Source organism: Symphalangus syndactylus, chromosome 16, assembly GCF_028878055.3.
Source record: "Symphalangus syndactylus isolate Jambi chromosome 16, NHGRI_mSymSyn1-v2.1_pri, whole genome shotgun sequence".
Classification (NCBI taxonomy): domain Eukaryota; kingdom Metazoa; phylum Chordata; class Mammalia; order Primates; family Hylobatidae; genus Symphalangus; species Symphalangus syndactylus.
Genome location: NC_072438.2, coordinates 11,414,081 through 11,438,724, shown reverse-complemented (window position 1 = coordinate 11,438,724; position 24,644 = coordinate 11,414,081). Strand labels below are relative to the sequence as shown.

The following is a 24,644-nucleotide window of genomic DNA, read 5'->3' as shown; positions in this document are numbered from 1 at the left end:
TTGTGAACCACGTTTATAGCTTTTGCCACTGCCCACAGCATAGGTCCTAGTATTCACTGAGCCTGCGGCCTACTGTATCCTGAGGGCCTGGCAGCTGTGAGGGAGCACATTGGCTCCAGCCTGGCCCTTTCTCCCTGCAACGATGTAAAGGGGCCACCAGAGGAGACACTGTGTCAGGGTATTTGTTTATCTGTCTATCTTTGCAAATTTCCTGTAAATCTGGAATGATTCTAGAATTAATAGATCTATTTTTAAAGAGTGGAATGACATCTTTCTCTGTGGGTCAGTGTTATTTAACCCTGGTACCACCTAAGGTCATTCCAGGGCCTCTCGGAGTCATCTGAGGTGATAGTAGCAGCACGTGCCCGGCACTCTGTGAAACACCATTCACACCATTCCTGTTTAAAGACTTAGGCCAGGCACGGTGGCTCACGCCTGTAATCCTAGCACTTTGGGAGGCTGAGGTGGGCGGATCACCTGAGGTCAGAGGTTCGAGACCAGCCTGGCCAACATGGAGAAACCTCCTCTCTACTAAAAATATAAAACTTAGCCGAGCATGGTGGCGCATGCCTGTAATCCCAGCTACTCAGGAGACTGAGGCAAGAGAATCGCTTGAACCCAGGAGGCAGAAGTTGCGGTGAGCTGAGATCATGCCACTGCACTCCAGCCTGGGCAATGGAGCGAGACTCCTTCCCCCCACAAAAAAAGACTTAAGACTTAAAGAAAATGATTATTCTTGTCTTTCTAACTTAGGTTCACAAGATCAAGTCAACCTTTGTAGATGGATTACTAGCTTGCATGAAAAAGGTAACAAGCTTTACAAAAAGATACTGTGATTAGGACTGTGGTTTTTGTATGAGTTCAGATACATATAGAACCTTTGTAATTTTAGTAAATGATGAAATAGTCTAATATTCTTTTTCTTTTTTTTTTTTTTTTTGAGACAGAGTCTTGCACTGTCGCCTGGGCTGGAGTGTAGTGTTAGGATCTCGGCTCACTGCAACCTCCGCCTCCCGGCTCCAAGCAATTCTCCTGCCTCAGCCTCCCAAGTAGCTGGGATTACAGGTGTCCGCCACCATGCCCAGCTAATTTTTGCTATTTTTAGTAGAGACAGGGTTTCACTATGTTGACCAGGCTGGTCTCAAACTCTTACCTCGTGATCCACCTGCCTCGGCCTCCCAAAGTGCTGGGATTACAGGCATGAGCCACCACGCCCGGCCGAAATAATCTAATATTCTTGAAATTATGAGCCATGATATTGGCATCATTTACGTCCCCTTGCAGCATAGGTTGATGTTATGCCTTGAAACCCTCTGTTTATGAGGAAGCTCTAGCTGACCTGCTTTCACATCCACGATTGCATCTCTGTTCTGGACTCATTTGAGAAGATGTTACTGTTCAGACTTGAGGAGTCTGCAGTCAAGAGATGTTCTGTGACTCGTTCAAGTTCACATAGCAAGTGACAGAACCTGTCTGTGACGCACAGTCCCACCTCGAGCCCACACCAAGCTCCCCACAGCCCAACAGCCCTTCCTCTCCCCATGCACGGGATTTGTAAGTGACATAAAGTCTTATGGCAGTTCCTACAGGGGTTAGGGGGAAACCTCCTTCTTCACCCTTCCCTGATCACATGTCAGGAGTTTTGTAACCCCAAGGACATTTCAGGTTTGGAAGTTTAGGGCCAGCAGCTTGTTGGCCTCTGGAGGAGCAGCGTGTATTGTATGTTGTGAGTGGAGGCTCCGCCACATTCTTAACTTCACGTAGCATTGCCAGAGTTTACACTGATTCTTTTTAACTAATAAAGGGCTCCATTTCCTCTACATGGAATCAGACTGGAACTGTGACTGGAAGACTTTCAGCCAAGCATCCTGTAAGTTGTTTAAACAACTGTCTTTGTTAAACGCCATTTTCCTGCCTTGCTATTGAAGTTTTGTCTCCATATGTGTTTGCCTGTGCACTTTCTGTTTCCAAGAAGGGACTTCAAACTGATATGTTGTGTTTTATTCTGTTTATTCTGAGAACATAACAGGAGAACAAGACAGATGGGTTCTCTTCTCGTGAAGTGCTGAATTAGCAAAAGGGGGGCTTCACACCCAGAAACCCATGCACTCCAGTGTGCGGGCAAAAAGGACACCCCTACCCCATCTTCCTTTTCAGATTTGTGCCAGACAGGTGGCTTCTGATTTCCAGAAATGTGTGGAAATACCTGATGCTATGATGAACAGCTTCATTTTTTGGTGGTTGTTGAAGCTATATCTCTGATGAAAAAAAAAGACAGCTGTAAATTCTCTTGAACTTATGATGCAACTTGCATCACACTTAAAGCAATTAACTTTCTAAATGGCTCTGTATTCTGAACTACAAAAGACTCATGATTAATTTCTCCTTATAGAAAATTCCTTAGATACAGAAAAGAAATAAAAATAATAATAAGTCACTTGTTATCCACCATGCAGAACTGTGGGGTCTATCTTTCCACACTTTTTGCTAAGCACATATATTTATAAAATACAATTTTTTAGGCCGGGCGCGGTGGCTCATGCCTGTAATCCCAGCACTTTGGGAGGCCGAGGTGGTGGATCATGAGGTCAGGAGTTCGAGACCAGCCTGGCCAATATGGTGAAACCCCGTCTCTACTAAAAATACAAAAATTAGCTGGGCGTGGTGGCGGGTGCCTGTAGTCCTAGCTACCAGGGAGGCTGAGGCAGGAGAATGGTGTGAACCCAGGAGGTGGAGCTTGCAGTGAGCCGAGATCACACCACTGCACTCCAGCCTGGGTGACAGAGCCAGACTCTGTCTAAAAAATAAATACAATTCTTTTCTACAAAAATAAAGCCATGCTATTTTATATTATGCTTTCTTATTTTAACATCTCTTGATATCATTCTACATTAATAAATATTGATTTGAATCTATATTTAAATTTAAATATATGAATTAAATATGTGAATTATTTAAGTACACATATATATATAAATATGAATATGTATTTATGGTAAAGAAATACAAGTATGTGGAGGTTTAAAGAATGAGCAAATGTTAGTCATCTTTCCCTTTCCTCTGTAACATGTGTCTGTCCTGTGGGTTCCCTCCATTAATGGTCAGGCCTTCACCCAGGCATTTGCATAGATGGTGTACTGAGTGTGTGCAGGCAGAGGGACACACTCGGGTGACTGTGTGAGGAAGAGGAAGAGAGGCTGGGATGAGGTGAGTTTGCGCTGATCGTGTGGCCTCTTGGGTGCATGGACACCCACTCTTGGTCAGTCAGCTCTCGGGCTGCCAGCCGTCTCTGGCCTTGCACTTTAGGGAGCTCTTCTGGGGTCTTTATCTAGCAAAGAGTGGTAGTAATAGCAATAGTAATGCGAATACCAATACCAGCCCCAATATCCATATGAATACCAGTGCCATCTCCTCTGAATGCAGGCACTGCTGCCACGTTACCCTTGGGCTAATTTCTCAACCAACCACAACTGCTGTAGTTTCTCTTAGTTGAGACTTCTTATCTAGGAGTTATTTAGGAATTCTGCTGAGAAACTTTTTGTGGAGGTCCTTGCTTTTGTTTTTATGGAGTTATAAGTTTCCTTTTCCATTACATTTTCAGTAAATCTCTTGCTGTGTTTTATTCTCTTCCAGAAATTTCTGAAGGGTCTGGTTTGTGAGTAGCTCTCCTCCTAGGTTCTCAGTGAAGCTCTAATTTTACCTATTTATTTTTCTGTTATTTCAGTTGAACTTTTGGAAAGATGAGATGTAAACATAACATGTGCATTCAGCCATGACCTTTAACTGCAAGTTTGTGTCATCATTTTAACAGCTGCATTGTATTCCATTTAATGGCTGCCCCCATTGATGGTCATTTAGATCGTTTGCAGTTTTAATTATTTTATAGAAATACCATAAACATACTTGTACTTTATCATAGCAATACCATACCAACTTCAATAGCAATACCATAACCAATACCATAAACATTTTTGGTACTTTTTTTCTGTTGATTTCTATAGCGTAAATTCCTAGAGATAGAATTTCTGAGTCACAGTATATATGTATTTTTAAGGCTTTATGTTGCCAAATTAGCCTCTCCGTCAAAAATAACATTCCCACCACATAGTGTGTGAAATGCTTGGTCCCTTAATCCTTGCCAACACAAGGAGTTTTCATTTTTATTACTTTCCTGACTCATTTTTTTAATTTCCATTTCTTTAAATATTTGTTGAGGTTGACTACATGAAACAATTATTCTTCTTTGAATTGCCTGTTCATGTCATTTGCCCATTTCTCTGGAGGGTGTTTATTTTTTCCTATTGGTATGGAAAAGCTCTTTATATAATAAAGATTAACCCTTTATAAAATGTTGAATTATTTTCCTCCAATTTCCTTTTGTCTTTTAACTTTTAAGATATATATTCTGGTTTGCCATACTTTAAATGGCTTTTTTTTTTTTTTTGAGACGGAGTCTCACTGTCGCCCAGGCTGGAGTGCAGTGGCACAATCTCAGCTCACTGCAAGCTCTGCCTCCTGAGTTCATGCCATTCTCCTGCCTCAGCCTCCCGAGTAGCTGGGACTACAGGCGCCCACCACCACACCTGGCTAATTTTTTTGTATTTTTAGTAGAGATGGAGTTTCACCGTGTTAGCCAGGATGGTCTCGATCTCCTGACCTTGTGATCCGCCCACCTTGGCCTCCCAAAGTGCTGGGATTACAGGCATGAGCCACTGCGCCCGGCCTTAAAATGGCTTTTTAAAATTATACAAATAACGGCCAGGCGCGGTGGCTCACACCTGTAATCCCAGCACTCTGGGAGGCCGAGGTGGGTGGATTAAGAGATCAGGAGATCGAGACCATCCTGGCTAACACAGTGAAACCCCGTCTCTACTAAACATACAAAAAAAATTAGCCAGGCATGGCGGCGGGCACCTGTGGTCCCAGCTACTGGGGAGGCTGAGGCAGGAGAATGGCGTGAACCTGGGAGCAGAGCTTGCAGTGAGCCGAGATCGCGTCACTGCACTCCAGCCTGGGTGACAGAGCGAGACTCTGTCTCAAAAAAAAAAAAAATTATACAAATAACATGATATTTCTAAAGAATTCAAACAATAGATAAAAATGTAAATAACAAAGTAAAAAGTCACTCAAAACTCCATATCTCTGCAATAGCCATCTTTAACATTTTGGTAACCGTCCTCTAATTTATCTCTTTATGCACACACACATTTACATAAATGGGATCACATTATATATGTTGTTTTTATTGTAGACACTTCTCTCACACCTACATACCTCAGCCCTCCACCCTCAATCCCAGTGCTCTTGGTAGCCCATGATAGCAGCCTAGAGCTTGTATATCCATATTTTCCTTCTGACTTATTATGCAATCTCGTATAGGCCCATATATATCTGTACATATACACAGAGAGACATGTACTTTGTCATTATTTATTTTACAGATTTAGAATTTTCCTTTCCTGCCTCTTGCTTTTTGCTCTCAGCAACAGCTTGTGGGGATCCCTGCAGCTCACCTGACAGAGGCCTGTCCCACTCTAGCTATGTGTGTTCCACACGTGGGTGTGTTGTGCAGTTGCCCTCTGAAAGTAAAGCTGCAGTGAATGCCATGCACGTATGTCCCGTTATATTGGTACTTGTATTTTTGTGGGACAGATTTTCAGGTATGGAATTACTGAGTAATTACTGTACTGGGTACAGAGGATGTTACATTTTTACTTTTAGTAGCTTTTATTAGATTGCCTTCCAAAATGCTTTCAGCCCATCTCTGCCCTGAGCAATGTGTGGCAGAGCTTGCCCCACTCTCTATGGTGACTTTCCCCTCTACTGACATCCCTCATTGTTTCTGTCTTAGTGTCATCTTAGACAGGCTGTCCTCAGCTCCAAGATTATTTAAATACTCACCTCTGTTTTCTGATAGAACATTTGTGCTTCCATTTTTTTACACATAAAACTTGAATCCAGCTGCACATTATTTAAGAAAATACTATGTAGGTTACATGATAATGCCATAAAATGGCTAGAATTTCAATTACTTTTTTTTTGCTTAAAGTGCACAAAATACAGTTGATTAATATTTTTAAAAATCAGATTATTAGCCTGGGCAGCATAGCAAGACCCCATCTCTACATAAATTTTAAGATGTTTTAAATTAGCTGAGAATGGTAGCTACTTGGGAGGCTGAGGCAGGAGGATCACTTGAGCCCAGGAGTTTGAGGCTGCTGTGAGTTGTGAGCGCATCACAGCACTTCACCCTAGGTGACAGAGCAAGATCTTGTTTCCAAAAAAAAAAAAAAAAAAAAAATCAGGCCAGGTATAATGGCTCATGTCTGTAATCCTAGCACTTTAGGAGTCTGAGGTGGGCAGATCTCTTGAGCTCAGGAGTTCGAGACTAGGCTGGACAACATGGTGAAACTCATCTCTCCCCACAATACAGAAAATTAGATTAGCTGGGCATGGTGGTGCACGCCTATGGTCCCAGCTACTCAAGAGGCTGAGGTGGGAGGATTGCTTGAGCCCGAGAGGAGGAGGTTACAGTGAGCTGAGATCACACCACTGCACTCCAGCCTGGTGACAGAGTGAGATCCCACCTCAAAAAAAAAAAAAAAAAAAAAAGAAAGAAAGAAAAAGAAAAGAGAATTAGGTTTAGGTTATAGCTGGTTCTCAGTATTTTCAGAAAGCTAATTTTCTCACACACACCCCCTCCTAAGAGAAAGTTACTGCCTCTGGTCCTTTATCTGGAAATAAAAAAGGAAGGAAAAAAGAGTCATTGCTACCAGTTGTGCAAAAGTATCCTTGTGTCTCTTTGTAATATCTCCCTCCCCACTCCTCAACTTTTACCCATGCCCTTGGCAACCACTGACTTGCTGTTTGCAGTTTCTGGAAACCTCTGTGAATGGAGCCACACAGCATGGACTCCTCCTGTCGGACTCCTTTCACAGCATTGTTACTATGAGCTTCAGCTACGTTGCTCTGTGTTTCAGTAGCTCATTTCTTTTTATTGCCCAGTCGTGTTCCATGGACTCTGTGTACCCCACTTTGTTTATCAGTTCACCTGTTGATCAATATTTGGGTCCTTTCCAGTTTGGGGATATTACTCAGTTTGGGATATTACTACACACATTCACTGCATGTCCTTGCATGGATAGATACTTTTTTTCTCTTGGTTAAATACCAAAGAGTCAAGTAGCTAGTCATACAGTAGGTGTAGGTTTCACTTTTTAACCAACTGCCAAACTGTTTTTCCAGAGTGGTTATACCATTTGACATTCCTACCAGCAGTGTATGAATTCTACTTCTTTTACACTCCCAGCAGCATTTGATCTGGCCGGTCTTTCTAATTTGAGCCATTCCTCTAGATGTATTGTGTCTCACTGCAGTTTTCATTGCATTACCCTAATCACTACTGCTGAGAGTCCTTCCATGTGTTAATTTGCCAGTCATTTTTCTTTTCAGGGAAGCGTCTAGTCAGATCTTCTGCGTATTTTAAAGGGACTGCTTATTTTCTTATCATTAAGTTTTGAGAGTTCTGTATATATTCTAGATACAAGTCCTTTATCAGGTATATTCTTGGCAGATATCTTCTTCCAATCTGTGGCTTGTCTTCTTTTGACACCATCTTTTGAAGAGCAGAAGTTTTAAGTTTCAATGAATTCTGATTTATCAATGAGTTCTTACATGGATCATGCTTTTGATATTGTATCTAAGAAACCTTTGCCTAAACCAAGATCACAAGTGTTTTTTCTACATTTTTTTCTAGACATATTATAGTTTTGGGCTTTACATTTAGAGCTATGAGCCATTTTGAATTGACTGTTGTATATGGTGTAAAGTAAGTGTTTAACATCATCTTTCTTACAAGTGGACATCCAGTTGTCCCAGCACCGTTTCTTGAAAAGACCATCTTTCCCCCCCATTTAATTACCTTGGTGCCTTTGTCTAAAATACATTTACTATCGATATAAGGGTTTAATACTATACTCTGAACTCGGTCTAGTTGAGCTATATACCTACCATTACCAGCAATGCATTGTCTTTATTATTGTAGCTTTTGAGTAAGGTTTTAAATTGGGGCATGTAAGTCCTCCAACATTGTTTTTTAAAAAAATGGTTATTTTGGGTCTTTGGTCTTTTGCATTTCCATATGAACTTTAAAATCAGCAGTTTGTCAATTTTTACAAAAAAGCCTGCTGAGATTTTCATTGGGATTACCTTGAATCGAAAACTCAATCTGGGGAGAATTGATCACTTTATTTTGATAAAATAACCTTTTTTATCCCTGGTATTGTTCTCTGCTTTGAAATCTATTTTGTCCAATGTTAAAATATTAATTTAATATTAGCTAATAAAATGTTAGAAGAATTTTGGAAGTAATACAATTAATAAAAATATAATTTAATATTAATGTTAAATAACCACTCCAGTTTTCTTTGAATATTAGCATGGTATTTTCTATTCTTTTACTTTTAAACTATTTGTGTGTGTGTGTGTGTGTGTGTGTGTGTGTGTATGTGTCTCTCTCTCACTTCTTTTTTTGTTTTGTTTTTTGTTTTTTGTTTTTGTTTTTGTTTTTGAGACAGAGTCTCACACTGTTGCCCAGGCTGGAGTGCAGTGGCGTGATCTTGGCCCACTGTAACCTCTGCCTCCCGGGTTCAAGCGATTCTCCTGCCTCAGCTTCCCGAGTAGCTGGGATTACAGGAGCCCACCACCATGCCCAGCTAATTTTTGGTATTTTTAGTAGAGATGGGGTTTCACTCTATTGGCCAGGCTGGTCTCAAAATCCTGACCTCGTGATCCGCCCGCCTCGGCCTCCCAAAGTGCTAGGATTACAGGTGCGAGTCAACGCGCCCGGCCCTCTCTCTCTCTTTTTAGACACAGGTCTCACTCTGTTGCCCAGGCTAGAGTACAGTGGTGTAATCATAGCTCACTGCAGCCTCCAACTCTCGGGCTCAAGTGATCCTTCTGCCTCATCCTTCAGAGTAGTTAGGACCACAGATGTATGCCACTGGGCCTGGCTAACTTCTTAATTTTTTTAGAGATGGGTCTTGCTATCCTATATCCTTTAGGCCAGGAGTTCAAGATCAGTCTGGGCAACATAGATTTCAATAATAAGAAAAATCCTATCTACCCATGTAGTTACTGTTTCCAGTGCTCTCATTTCCCTGTTTACAACCAGATTTCTTTTTGGCATCATTTTCCTTCTGCCTAAAGGACATCCTTTAACATTTCCTGCATTGTAGGTCTGCCATTGATGAATTCCCCTGGCTTTTGTAGGTCTGGAAATGTCTTTGTTTCATCTTTGGTTTTGTTTTTTGTTGGGGGTTTTTTGTTTGTTTGTTTGTTTTTGAGATAGGGTTTCACTCCCGTCACCCAGGCTGGAGTGCAGTGGTGCGATCTCAGCTCATGGCAACTTCTGCTTCCCAGGCGCAAGCAATTCTCCTGCCTCAGCCTCCCAAGTAGCTGGGACTACAGGCGCATACCACTGCGCCCAGCTAATTTTTGTATTTTTTTGTAGAGATGGGATTTCACCATGTTGCCCAGGCTGGTCTTGAACTCCTAAGCTTAAGCCATCTGCCTGCTTCAGCCTCCCAAAGTTCTGAGATTACAGGCCCACATCCAGCCTGTAACAGTGACAGGTCACTGCGCCCAGCTCTCACCTTTGGTTTTTGAAAGTTATTTTTGCGAGGTGTAAAATTCTCAGTTAAAAGGTTTTTTTTTCAATACTTTGAAGATGTTACTTTCTTCTCACATTGTTTGATAGGAAGTCTTTCATCACTATCTTCATATAATGTGTCTTTTTTCTTTACTGCTTTTACCTTATCACCATTTTTGAAAAATTTGATTATGATATAGCATCATGTTTCTTGTATTTGGGATTCATTGAGTTTCTTGGATCTTTGGTTTATGGTTTTCATCAAACCTGAAAACGTATTGGTGATTATTTATTCACATACTTTTTTTTGAGGGGGGGTGGGGGACAGAGTCTCGCTCTGTCACCCAGGCTGGAGTGCCGTGGCACAATCTTGGCTCACTGCAACCTCCGCCTCCTGGGTTCAAGCAATTCTTCTGCCTCAGCCTCCTGAGTAGCTGAGATTATAGGTGCGTGCCACCATGCTCAGCTAATTTTTGTATTTTTAATAGAGACAGGGTTTCGCCGTGTTGGTCAGACTGGTCTCAAACTCCTGACCTCGTGATCTGCCCACCTCGGCCTCCCAAAGTGCTGGGATTACAGGCATGAGCCACTGCACCCGGCCTATTCACACACTTTTTATGGGCCTCCTTTTCTCTCCTCTCCATCAGGGACTCCACTTATAATTACATATATTAGGTCAATTTGTCCCATAGCTCACTGAATTTGTCCATAGCTCACTGAAACTCTCTTTTATTCTTTTCCTTGGATTTTTTTCTGTTTCAATTTGGATAGTTTCTATTGCTATATTGTCTAGTTCACTGATTGCTCTAGTTCAATATTTGCTTTATTAGAACCTCAGTCTGGTGTCCTCCTAGATATTCCCTGTACTTCCTCTAGCATAGTGCTCGTTATGCTGTATTATAACATCCTGCGCTTCTGTTCACCTCACTGGATTGTAAATTCCATGAGAATGGGAGCCTTTTCTGTGTACTTCACTGACATTTCCCCAAGCCTGGCTCTGTACCTGGAATGCAGTAGGCACCAAGTGTGTATTGAATGAAAAACTGGGCCGGGCATGGTGGCTCACGCCTGTAATCCCAGCACTTTGGGAGGCCGAGGCAGGCAGATCACCTGAGGTCAGGAGATCGAGACCAGCCTGACCAACATGGAGAAACCCCATTTCTACTAAAAATTCAAAAATTAGCTGGGCGTGGTGGTGTGCACCCGTAGTCCCAGCTACTTGGGAGGCTGAGGCAGGAGAATCGCTTGAACCTGAGAGGCACAGGTTGCAGTGAGCAGAGATCACACCATTGTATTCCAGCCTGGGCAACAAGAGTGAAACTTTGTCTCAAAAAAAAAAAAAAAATGGAAGAAAAGAAAAGAAAAACTGGATGTCTGATCTACTCTTGAATTGTCTTTCAGTGTCTCAAAATCATTTGGTTTGGGGTCATGATCAGTATTATGGCCTGTTGACAATGTGGGCCAAGCCTGTTCTCCATGCTGGACTGTCACCCTCTTCACTCTGGGCATGAATTGGTCATGGAGTCTTGTTTTTCTAAATCCTCCTCTTTCCCCAACTCGGATACTTAGGGATCATCTTGTCAATCATTGTTTTGAAAGACCCTCTTAGAACTGTCATTTTTTACGAAGGCCTTCTCATGGGAAGGTGTTGAGGACCTTTGTTCTCGTTGCACTGCCAGGAGCCACATTCTTAAATCCAATACCTCCTTATCACACGTGGCTTTGAGGTCTCTCCTAATGTTTCTACATCAATAGAGCCAGTTTTTGTCAATGTCCTCATTTCACTACAGTGCCACTCACGATACTGGCTCAGAATTTATCAACATTATGTAATTCAAAATATCTGACCTTTCACATTGTATTCTTATGAATTCTTTAGTATCTTGAGTTCTCATTTTTCTTGCAGCTTAGTATTTAATTTTTTAAAATGTTATAGCTGTATTAATTGGAAATGTTAAAATCTAGGGATAATTTAGCTGGATATTTGCTTTGGTTTCTTGGTTGGTGAGTTTTTCTCCCCCTTAGTTTTTTTTTATTTTCCTAAATATATGCTCACTGTTGCCTTAGCATGTTTGTACTAGCTTTTTAGTATCTAGCTGGGATGGCAACTGTTTGTTATAACTATTGTTATTGTAAGAACTACAGTAATTTGTAATGCCTCTGTCATTTGTGAATTTTGACAAATGCATGGGCCTGTTTCTAGGCTCTCGATTCTGTGCCTTTGGTCTATTTCCATATTCTTACCACTCTTAACTTCCTATAGTTTCATTACAGATGTGTGATGTGTATTCCCAGAGTGTCGACTACCTAACATGGTCATCGTTCCATTGCTAGTGATTGCCTTCCCTCTACTGTAGGCCCCTTGAATTTTTTCAATATTTTATTCCAAGAAACAAGCACAGTGTCTACCAGTTGATAGGTAATCCCTAAATGTTATTGAAGGAAAGAGTAAAACCAGGGACTTACATCTTAGTTATCGAGTGCTAAATATAGCTAACTGATTATGGGGGGGGCAATTTTTAAGGAAAAATACATAGCATTCATTCTTACAGCCTATGTTCACTAGGTAAAGGAATTTCCTCTAGTAGTTTATATGTTAAATATTAATTATTTGTAGGTTATGTGTTTGAAGAACTAGCATTTTTCATAATAGCTGGCACGTGGCAGGATTTTGATGAATACAATGAATGAATTCTTCTAGTTAAGAAAAGAGTCTTCTTAAGAATATTTTTAGGGCCAGGGGCGGTGGCTCACACCTGTAATCCCAGCACTTTGGGAGGCCAAGGCAGGCAGATCACAAGGTCAGGAGTTCAAGACCAGCCTGGCCAACACAGTGAAACCCCGTCTCTACTAAAAATACAAAAATTAGCCGGGCGTGGCGGCACATGCCTATAGTCCCAGCTACGTGGGAGGCTGAGGCAGGAGAATCATTTGAACCCAGGAGGTAGAGGTTGTGGTGAGCCGAGTTCGTGCCACTGCACTCCAGCCTGGGTGATAGAGCAAGACTCCATCTCAAAAAAAAAAAAAAATTTTAACAGTGAATATGTATTTTATAAAAGACCCTTTTTACAACTTTAAGGAAAGTTATTAGTTGTTCAAAATAATATATGATATTTTGAAGACAGATATTAAGTTCCCATGGGCAATGTATTACCACCTGAAGTTCCTGGGTATAAGTTGCACTTTAGTTTTGAAGGACATCTGGGTTGTTTCCAGTTTTGGGTTGTTAAGATAAGGTTGCCATAGACATTCATATACAGGTTTTTGTGTGTACTTGTCTTTATTTTTCTGGGATAAGTGTGCACAAGTCAATTGTTGGATCATATATTTTTAAATATATTGCTGAATTCTATATGCTAATATTTATTAAAGGTTTTTGTGTGTATGTTTATGAGGAATGTTAATCTGTCTTCATCTGGTTTTGGTTTCAGGGTACTACTAGTTTCATAAAATGAACTGGGAAGTGTTCCTTCCTCTTGTACTTTTTGGGAGATATCATGTGGAATTGGTGTTAATTCTCCTTTAAATATTTGATAGAATCCTCTAATGAAATCATCTAGGCCTAGATATTTATTTTTGGGGAGTTTTAAAATTATGAGTTCAAGTTCCTTAATAGTTATACAGTTGCTCATATCATCTCATTCATATTTGGTGAATTTCAGTTGTTTATGCTTTTTGAAGAATTGGTCCATTTTGTCTAAGTTGTGAAATTCACGTGTGTGTGGTTTTTCATAACATTTCCTTATCCTTTTGATGTCTTAGGGTCTGTAGTGATGTTCCCGGTTTCATTTCTGATATTGATAATTTGTGTCTTCTCTGTTTTTTCTTTGTCAATCTACTGAGAGTTTTGTCAATTTTATTGATCTTTTCATTGATTTTCTCTACTATTTTTCTATTTTCAATTTATCAATTTCCATATTATTTCCTGTTTCTGCTTGATTTGCGTTTATTTTGCTTTTCTTTTTCTAGGCTTTTTAGGTATAAGCTTAGATTATTGCTTTGAGACTTTTTCTTTTTTCTCATGTATGCATTTTTAGTGCTATAAATTTTCCTCTCAGCACTGCTCTAGCTTTAACCCATACATTTTGACATGTTATAGTTTGTCCAAAAAAAATTGCATCAGAGTTAAACATGCAAGGGGGAGTTTATTTAAGATTATAGCAATAGGGGAGAGAGATTGAACTCAACTCCAAATACCACACTGGCAGCTGGAGATTTATAGCCAACAGAGGGGGTGAGGGTTCAGTAGATGGAAAATTACCAAAAAAATCTTGGCTAGGTATCAAGGATGGCGGGGGTGGGGATGGGGGATAAAAAAAAAAAACCACAAACACGGGTTTTTGTGTGGTGTTTGGCTGGAGTAGAATAGTTATTGTCTAAAGGTTTTCTTTCTCGCTAGGCTGTCCTTTTCCTGGTCCTTTGGCTAATGAGAGCAGGCTTTTGTTAGGTTTTGTTTTTTGTTTTGTTTTGTTGTTGTTTTTGTCTGTGGTTATTGGCATTTCCAGGCTACTGGCTTGTCTGGGACACATTAGGCAAAGAGAAACCTGGGACTCACCTCTGTGAGATTCTTTGGGTCCCATGGTCCCTAGCCAGTCTGCCTTATTTTCTCCACCTTTCCGAGTCTCTTATACTTGCCCAGGGTTTTAGTTGTTTCTTGGGACAGGGATAGGGAACGTGTTTACACAACCTTCCTGGAAGCAGAAGTCTCCTTATTGGCAGCTGTAATCGAACAAAATACTTGATAGCACAGGGGTAGTTTTGAGAAACCCTGCAGTGCATATTTTGTTCCCAGCACCTCTTGCTACTTAGAGACTGCCTGCCCAGTGGGGCTGAGGCCTCTGTTACTTCAGAGGGAGAGGGAGTTACAGCCGAGAATAAAGGAATCAGTGTTCAGCTCTGGCTTTCAACTAGAACTTGTGAAAGGGCACAGCAGAAACAAGGAAAGTATCGGCATGAGAGATCAAAAAGTGTTTTGTTTTGTTAATTTTTGAATTTCAGAAGCTTCCTTTTAAATATCAAGACTCAAAGCCTTGTATTTTTAGAGTTTAACATTATAAAGGAAGCCATTGAGTAGAGAGGATGCAAGAGACCCACTTCACAGGAGGGAGAGGGTACCTCCTTGGCTTGGAAGAGGTGCTGAGGGGGAGAGCATGAGAGCAGAACCAAGAGCTGAGCACACTTTGAAAGAGTCTTTGAAAGGCTCTGACTTCCTCTGGCCCCTCTGGGTTAGAAACTCTGAGTGGGGGTGGAAAGCCAGAGGAGGGAATGCAGCGCCACATAGGCTGGGTCGCAGTCTCCAGGAGTGCCATGCCGAGGGGGCCGGAAGCAGTGCTCTCCAAGGAGCCTGAGAGGGGGCTGGAAGCTCCTGTGGTCCTGGGGTCCTGCACTCCCCTGGTATGGAAACCAAGGCTGCCCATGTTTTCTGGGTTCTCACTGGTCCATGGAGGAGAGCTGTGAGATGGACAGCCAAAGGCCAGGTCCACAGGGAGGGTGCCACTGAGCTTCAGGAGGTAGCAGTATTGCCAGAGCCAGCGCCACAGCCCAGTTGGCAGAGGACATATGCCAGATGCTGGCCATGCTGAGAGCACAGAATGCACCACAGTCCTTCATGAACACTTCACCAACAGAGCAGACAGGGCAAGGACACGGGCAGCCGAGCTCCACAAGGGCAGGGTGGCCACAGCTGGGGACACAGGACCCTCTCTTCAGGTGCCAGGGGCGTATGTAGGCTCCCAGCATCATCCACCACCCCAGATGGGAAGGAGCAGTGTGAGTGGAAGGAGAAGGACAGAGAGGGGAGAGCAGCTGGGCTCTGAATCCGCCAGCTGTGAATGCCACACTGACCAAGCGCTTTCCCCACATGTCTAAACTGGAGGTTAAAATACCACAATCCATGTGTTCAGGCAGACTTTCCGTTGCAGATCACACAAAACCAAACTCAGCTGACCTAAACAATTAGGGGTATGTCTCAGCTTACCTGACCTAGAAGGCTGAAGAAGGGCTAGCTTCAGGCAAGGTTTGATCTGGCAGCCTACATTATATGGGCACACCCAGCTTCTCTCTGCCCTTTCCTCAGCCTCTCTCTTGCACAGCCTCCCCACGGGTCCCAGCAGGCCTGGGCGGTGCTTGCTGGGTTTCTTTCCAGTGGAGATGCAGAGCGCCTCATGCATCTTCACAGAAGGATGAAGAAGCGCGTCTCACAGATGCCTTGGCAAGTGTCTCCCTGTGTCTCCATGGCCTGACAATGAAGTCTGCTGGTTGGCTTAAAGGAGGGGGGTGGTGGGCACCGTCATGAAGATCCGAGTGCCATTTTCTAAACAAAATGGAAAAGAAAGTATTGTGTGGCCCCAAATAGCTGTGTCCTCCACAAGTGGCAATTTTTTTTTTTTTTTTTTGAGACAGAATCTCACTCTGTCGTCCAGGCTGGAATGCAGTGGCGTCATCTTGGCCCACTGCAACCTCCACCTTCCTGGTTCAAGCAATACTCATGCCTTAGCCTCCCGAGTAGCTGGGATTATAGATGTACAACCACCATACCTGGCTAATTTTTGTATTTTTAGTAGAGATGGGGCTTTGCCATGGTGGCCAGGCTGGTCTTGAACTCCTGACGTCAAGTGATCCACTCACCTTGGTCTCCCAAAGTGCTGGGATTACAGGCATGAGCCACTGCGCCCAGCCCAAGTGGCAAATTATTTTATTCCTGCCGTCAGCAGAAATAAGAGTTACAAATTTTAAACCTGTTCCATGCATCAATTTAACAAATCCTGGCCAGGCACGGTGGCTCACACGTGTAATCCCAGCACTTTGGGAGGCTGAGGCGGGTGGATCATGAGTTCAGGAGTTCGAGACCAGCCTGACCAACAAGGTGAAACCCCATCTCTACTAAAAATAGAAAAATTAGCCAGGTGTGGTTGCACATGCCTGTAATCCCAGCTACTCAGGAGGCTGAGGCAGGAGAATCACTTAAACTGGCAGGCAGAGGTTGTAGTGAGCCAAGGTTGTGCCACTGCACTCTAGTCTGGGCAACAGAGTGAGACTCTGTCTCTAAATAAATAAATAAATAATCCCTTTGAATGTACCAAAAAAAAAAGTGAAAGAGTTATTTATTACTTACCTTTTGAGTTCTAACCAGAGCCCCAGCCACTCGTAAATTGTTATTTCCTGGAGATTCTTATAAAATTTTCTTCAGGGCACTGACTTGCACCCCAGATGAAGAGGCCTTTCTTTCCTGATGTAGTCTTTAGGCTCTGTTTTCATTAGGACCCACATACATGATATAAGTGCTATTTTGAAGTAATTCTAATCAAGGCCTTTACATTGTTGCCATGTTATTTTTCTGCTTTCCTGATGAATATTCCTCCCATATAATATAATTTAAATACCTATCAAAAGATTTATTAGCAAGGTGTTCATACACCACATAATTACTACTAAATCTGCACTATTTGAAACCCAAATGAACTTTTAAAATCTTTATACTTTATTATTTTGAGTGATTTAATATTTTCCTATTTCTATCTAGAGTAAACTGAGCCATCCCCTCATTCCATCCATCACCTCACAGTGGGAAGAGGAGCGTTCTGGTACTTTCTGTGCATTGCCTCTTGACAGGGACATATGTAGAGCAGGTTCCACTGTGTGCAGCGCACATTGCTATTTTTTCTTCTATTCAGTTCACTTTTGAAAGTGCTGTTTGTGACCCACTAAGGAACTGGGACCTGCAGTTTAAAATGGATCATCAGGGCCAAAGGCTGGCAGGTGGAGGAGCCTGGCTTCCCTTTGAGTCACGCTGCCCAGCACAGTGACCACAGCCTTGCTGACCCCAGGGGAGCTGCGGGCCCCAGGCTCCAGCCAGCCCTGCTTGGCAGAGGCTCACGCTTCCCCCTGGGGGCCTGGCCTGTTTCCGTGGCTCCTCCCTCTCCCCACTCTGCCCTGCTGGTGACCCAGTGTGGCTCTGCCTTTCCCCTCTGAACCTGGGGCTTGTCCCCTTCCAAGAGGAGGGACTCCACTCCCTCTGCCCATTCATTGTGGTCAAGGGTGCTCATCCTTGCTCCTCGGAGCCCACTGCACAAGCACCTCCTTTCCTGGCAGCTTCCACGCCTGCGCAGATGCTCACGAGTCTCAACCCTCTTCATTCAGCTTTCCTTCAGAAATCTTAGAAAAAAAGAAAAAAGGCACAGTGATTTCACCTTTTTTTCTTTTTCCTTTTTTCTTTTGAGACAGAGTCTCACTCTGTTGCTCACTCTGTTGCCCAGGCTGGAGTGCAGTGGCACATTCTTGGCTCACTGTAACCTCTGCCTCCCGGATTCAGAGTAGCTCAGCCTCCCGAGTAGCTGGGATTATAGACATGCACCACCACACTTGGCTAATTTTTGTATTTTTACTAGAGACCAGGTTTCATCTTATTGGCCAGGCTGGTCTCGAACTGCTGACCTCAAATGATCCGCCCACCTCAACCTCTCAAAGTGCTGGGATTACAGGTAGGAGCCACCGCGCCTGGCTGATTTCACCATTTTAAAGCCAGATCTTTGGCTTCTCCTCTGAGCTACCCTGTGGGGGTGGTGATTCCTCAGCTCAACTGGTCACATAGGCTGGAGCCCAGGGGTCCCGGCTGGGCACCAAAGCCTTTGGGCTTCCTGGTATAGCTGTCCCCACCCTGTTGCCTGCACATCTTGGTGCCAGCCTTCCAGCTCCCCACCCACCTTCCTGCTCTCATCCCTCCAGCCGGGAGTCAGAAATGCAAGCCCAGCTCCATAGCTCCAATCCCTAAAGTCTCCAGTGGCTCCCAGAGCTCTTGGGGTAACTAATGTCTGGTTTCCTCACCTGGCTCTTAGGGCTTCCTGTGGTCTGACCCCACCTGCTTCTCCAACCCCATTTCCTGTCACTCTCCATTTATCATCATTTATTCAATAGATGTTTTCTGAACACCTGTGTGCCAGGATGTTCAGGATGCTTGCACTGTATGGATCAAAACTCTGCCCTGGCCGGGCGCAGTGGCTCATGCCTATAATCCCAGCACTTTGGGAGGCTGAGGTGGGCGGATCACAAGGTCAGGAGTTCAAGACCAACCTGGCCAACACGATGAAACCTTGTGTCTACCAAAAATACAAAAGTTAGCTGGGCGTGGTGGCATGCACCTATAATCCCAGCCACTTGGGAGGCTGAGGCAGGAGTATCATTTGAACCCAGGAGGAGGAGGTTGCAGTGAGCCAAGATCACACCACTGCACTCCAGCCTGGGTTACAGAGTAAGACTCTGTCCCCCCTGACTCTTCCCCCCACCGAAGAAATGCCTCTGCTCCGTGGAGGCTTGGGGATAGAGGGCATGAGACAGCCAATACACATGTGGAATGAGAAACGATACAGAGGAGAGTGAAACGTGTGGAACGTATGTAGTGGGGGGGGGATTGCCAGCCTCGGGAAAGCAGTGTTAAAGAGGTTGGGGAGGGGGCAGCCGAGCAGAAGCTTTAGTGGGTGAGGGGGGCCATGGGAGTGTATCAGGGCGGAGCAGGCAGAGGGGGCTGCCCATCCAAGCCACTCAAGGGTTCCAGACCCCACATGGGGTCAGGGCCACACTGCCCTTCAGGCTGCAGGTCAGGCTCCACTAGCTGCTTAGGTCAAGTGCAGTAGCATCAGCCTGGCCCAGGTGCCATAGCAGGTGTGCCGCTGTGGCCCTCACTCTGAGCTCTGTGCCAGCTGTCCTTTTCTGTGTTTTTGTTGTGGTTTTCACTTGGATTTTTTTTTTAATCAAGAAAAATTATTTCAGGAGACCTCTGGCATTGTCTGGCAGACTCTGGAGGCAACAGAACCTTGGCTTAGGGCAGAACTGAGTTCAAATCTCAGCTCAGTCAATAGATGTGTTACTCTAGCAAGTTACTTAACTTAATGGAAACCTCACTTTTCTTATCCATGAAATGATAAAAGTAGCACCTTCTTTGCTAGGTTATTGTGAAAATTATTTATTTTTCATCTTATTCAGCCACTATTTGTGAATTGCTCCTGTGTGCTGGGCTGTGTAGTAGGTGCTGGGGACACAATGAAGATGCTGTGGGCCCTGCCCCGGGAGGCTGTGCCCGGAGGGCGGAGTGCCGTGTGGCTGTTCTGCACAGCACCTCTCAGGTGCCTCACACAGCCTGGCACCCAGGAAGGCGCGTGTGGGGTGACTGCCACAGCTTTCTCAAGACAAGGAGAGCCAGCGTGCCCTCAGGCTGGCCGAGACCCTATGACTATCACTTTCCTTTGGCTTCAATCCAGAGGCTGCAAGGACATAGTCGACACATTAAAAGCAGGGCTGCCATCACCTTTTCCTTATTTCCACCACCTCCCCAGTTTGGCACCTTCCATCTGGAGCTTCAGTCAGGTAGACAGATGAAAATACCCAGGCCCACACAGTACTAGGGAGAAAAGCAACGGGCTCATGTACCTCCTGGGTGCAACCCCTTCACCCACAGCTGAAACTATTCCCTGCATAGCATTTCACTTACAGCTACTGAGATTTTCACAAATGTCACATTGTAGAATTAAAACGTCATCTCAGCACCTTGCCTTTCACCGAATGTTAAATAAAGGCTGTTAACATTCAATTTTTTTAGATCAGTTCTCTTATTTGCAAAAACATACCAAGTTCACCATGAAAACATGCTGGGGTTTGCCCCATCCCCATGGCTGGCACTTTCCCCTGCAACCACTCATGGGAGACTTGGGCTGCCCAGAGCAACCGTTGAGGGCTGAGCACAGGTGCCTTCCTCTGTGGGGTTCGCCTGGGCTTATTTAACAGGCAGCTGAGAAGTGATCTCCACACACTTTGATGTCCACAGTAACAGCAGAAAATTGTATACCCTAGAGGAGATTAAAATTGTAAGAAAATTATTCCAGTTTGCTTCCATTTCCGTAGTTTGAGGAACTTAAACCAGTCATTCTGCTGTGTGATTGCGTCACTGTGTGCTCTCTCTGCTCGGCTTAGGAGACACATGGGCATGGTCAGCGCCCCCTGGACATCGGTTGGACCTGGGAGATGAAATGTTCATGGGTGGTCAACACGAGGGGACCAGCTTATGTAATGTAAATAACATTGTTGACTCCAACAAATTAGGAGCGTGCTGGTTCTGAGGCTTTCACCTGCAGAAACATTCAGATATCACCATTTGCTGTCGGCCTGAGTGGCCAGCTCCTCGCCCAAGGAGAGTAATGGGGAGTCTAGCCCCTCCCAGCAGAGGATGCCTGCAGGTAGTGATTGCTTCTCTATTCTTCTTCCGCCAACGGTTCCCCTGCATGCTAGCACCTGGTGTTGGTCTGTGACGGCAGCCACTTGCTAGAGTGATGTCTGACTTCGATGCTCTCATGGCCGTGTGACAACCGCGCTTTCATCCACACCCCCGGTGTGCTGGGTGACCCCCACAGGCTTCTCCCACATTCGGACTCTCACCTGGTGGGACCCAGCTTCCTCCCAGATGTTCGGACTCTTGTTAGTTGTCGCTTCCCACCACAGTCACTTTGGTCACCCTTGGTCTTTGGTAGTTCACGTGCTGTATGTGCTAATTGCTCACGTAGACACCTGTGAACATGCGTTTGCTCATGAGGCGTTAGGGACGGCACTCTGTCTGATGGCTGCTTGCATCACAGAGGCCCATAGAGAAGTACAGCAGCATTTCATGTGTTTGGAAATGTGAACCCGTGCACATGAACAGACATTCACAGATCTGGTTGTCGCACAGCGGCACAACCAGTGGGGAGCATTGGCCATGGAAAGCTTGGCACGGGCTGATACCTCCTCCAGAGAGGCTTGCTGAAGGCCCATGAAGGTTGGTTACAGAAGAAACACATGTGGTTTTGTGGCCGCTTCCTGTCTCCTGATTTCCTGGAACTCTGCCATGAGTGAGGCTGATTTCCCCAGCCTCACTCCTCAGGGGCCTGAAGTACTCTCTCCTTCCCTCAGAGTGTCACGGAGAGTCTCCTGTGACATGCTTTCATTTTGTTCATTTGAACCCTGCGTTATGTGACTTGTATGTGTGATACACACGTCATGACAGACAGTAACTCCCAGAAGGCCAGATTTGTGTGTGAGTTCATTTGGCGTTGCTGCCCCGCCCTGGGCTGCATATCGTGGTGCTTTCTGTGTAGCGGAACATCATCAGTATCGGGGGATGCGTGCACAAGGCACAAGCAGAAGGAAGGAGTTTAGTCAAAGGTGGCAATTTGTACATTACGTGTATTCAGTTTTTATTACTGACATGCTTTCAATGCCTCTCTGTCTCACTCATTCAGTAAACATGCACGTATCACATACTTTCTATGTGTGAGGTGCTCCTGGAAGGGGGGATCCAGGTCCCCAGCTGTTCAATGTTGTGATCAGTACTTGGTCTGAACTGAGAGATGTCAAGGATGCTCTTCAGAGCACTGTGACAGACCCCCAGCTTGCTTGATTAGGGAGCTAGAGGACGTTTCTTCCTTAAGGAAAGGAGGAAGTCTGCTTGTGTGCAGATTTGAAGGATGAGGAGAAGTCGTGGTATCAAAAAGGTGGGAAGGTTAAAACAATAACGAGATCCCACTACATACCTATTAGAACAACTAAGATCAAAAAGCAAACAAACAAACAAAAAAACCCTTACATTATTAATTGGTGAGGGTGTGGAGCAACAGGCACTCGTTCATTGCTGGTGGGAATGAAAAATGGTACTGCCATTTTCCAAGTTTGGCAGTTTCTTTCAAAACTAAATGCCGTATGATCCAGCCATTACACACCTAGGCATCCACTAAATTAATCTGAAAACTTATGTCCACACAAGAACCTGCACAGAAATGCTTATGACATCTTTATTCATAATCACCAAAAACTGGAAGCAATCAAGATGTCTTTTTAGAGGTGAATAGATAAATAAACTGTGACACATTCATACTGAGAAATATTATTCAGTGATAAAAAGGAATAAGCTATAAAGCCATAAAAAGGCATGGGTGAATCTTAAATGCATATTGCCAAGTGAAATAAATTAGTGGTTTCCAAAAGTTCAGAGCTGGGACTTGGGGATGAGGTTGGATAAGTAAAGCTCCGGGGATTGTTTAGGGTGGTAAAACTATTTTGTATGATACTGCGATGGTGGATAGCTGACACTATGCATTTGTCAAAACCAATACAATGTACAACAGCAAGAGTGAATTATAATGTATGTAAATTTTTAAAAGTCATTTATGAAGTCGGGGGATCTCAGGATGGGAGACAGAATGTGACATACCAATCTAATTATATTATATTAAATTTGTGTGAAACAACCTCACTGGGGAAAGTTGTTGGGGGGCAGGTGGGAGAAAAAAGATGCTGACGTGAAACAAATGGAGTCTTAAAGACAAAAGACAGAAGCAACTGAACACAATTATTGCACTCTAGTTGATAAAGTTGTTTTCCACAGGGGTACAGGTGAACAATTCTGCTACCACTATGTACATATACTGGAATTAAACATGCATTATTTGTCTGTCTATACCTGCTTTATTTCACTTAGCATAATGGCCTTCAGGCTCATCTGTGTTGCTGCAAATGACAGGATGTCATTCTTTTTATAGCAGAATAGTATTTCATTGTGTATATTTACCACATTTTCTGTATGTATTCACCCATTGATGGGCACTTAGGCTGATTCCATATCTTGACTGTTGTGAACGGGGCTGCAGTAAACATGGGAGTACAGATACTTATTTGTCATACTGATTTCCTTTCTTTTCCGTACATGCCCTGCAGTGGAATTGCTGGATCATATGGCATTTTAATTTTTCTTTTTTTGAGGAAACTCCATACTGTTTTCCATAGTGGCTGTACTAATTTACTTTCCCACCAACAGTGTACCAGAGTTCCCCCTTTCTTTGCATTATTGCCAGCATGTTTTTTTTTTTTTTTTTGCCATTTTTTATAATAGCCATGTAAATTTACGTCAGGCTGGCCTCAAACTCCTAGGCACAAGTGATCCTCCTTCCTTGGGTTCCCAAAGTGCTGGGATTACAGGTGTGATCCACTGTGCCCAACCACAGGCTATTTTTATATTTCATATTCTACCATTTCAAATAAGATGCAAAAGGCTTACAAAAGCCATTGAACTCAAAAAAGCTGATTTATTATATTTACCCAGATATTGACCGTTTCTGTTGCTCATCTTTCATTCCTGAAGTTCTGGGTTTCCCTTTGGAAGCAATTCCCTTCAGCCTGAAGAATTTCCTGTAGCATTTCTTTTAGAGCAGGTCTGCAGATGACAGAGTACTTTAATTTTTATTCATCTGAGAATGCCTTTAACTCACCTTCATTCCTGGAGGATAGAATAAAGAGCTCTGAGTTGGCAGTTCTTTCAGTCTGTGGAAGTTGTGGCTCTATTGTCATCTGGTCTGCATGGTCCCTGCTAGGAAATCTGCAGTCACTCACATTGCTGTTCCTCAGCATGAAAAGTATCATTTTACCCCGGCTACTTTCAACATTGTTTTTAAATCACAGTTTTTTCAGCAGTTTGATTATGATGTTTCTGGGCCTGGTTATCTTTTAATTTACCATATTTAGGGTTGTTCAGCTTCTCAAATTGGAAAAAGTATGTCTTTCACTAAATTTCAGAATTTGAAGCCATTATTTCTTTAAGAAAACTTTTTTTCTGCACAATTCTCTTTCTTTTCTCTAGGAACTAAGAGAACACAATTTGATATTGTATTTTGATATTAGCACACAGGTCCCTGAGTCTTTGTTTATTGTTCTTCCCTTCTTTAGATTGGATCATTTCTATTGATCTCTCTTCAAATTCAATAGCTGTTTTCTCTGTCATCTCTACACTATTATTGAGCTTATCCTGTAAATATTGGGTATTTTTTGAGATATCATGTGATTCTAATGTATAGAAAACTTGAGAGCCACTGACTTAATACCCCAAGGCCTTCATGTCCTCATCTTAAAAAAATGAGGATGACAATGTGGCCTTACCACTTCCCAGGGCTCCTAGGGGGAGCTAAGGAGCATCGCTGTAAGA

The 24,644-nt window shown here is 43.5% G+C and overlaps 1 protein-coding gene across 1 annotated transcript in view; it reads left to right on the top strand.

The window, feature by feature from the left end:
• The window catches only part of POLN (DNA polymerase nu), a 166,055-nt gene that overhangs the window by 83,851 nt on the left and 57,560 nt on the right, over positions 1–24,644 (top strand). The window contains exons 14-15 of the mRNA XM_055246226.2: positions 754–807; positions 1,805–1,870. Coding sequence (XP_055102201.1) covers positions 754–807; positions 1,805–1,870 — 120 coding nt within the window. The remainder of the gene's footprint in view (positions 1–753; positions 808–1,804; positions 1,871–24,644) is intronic.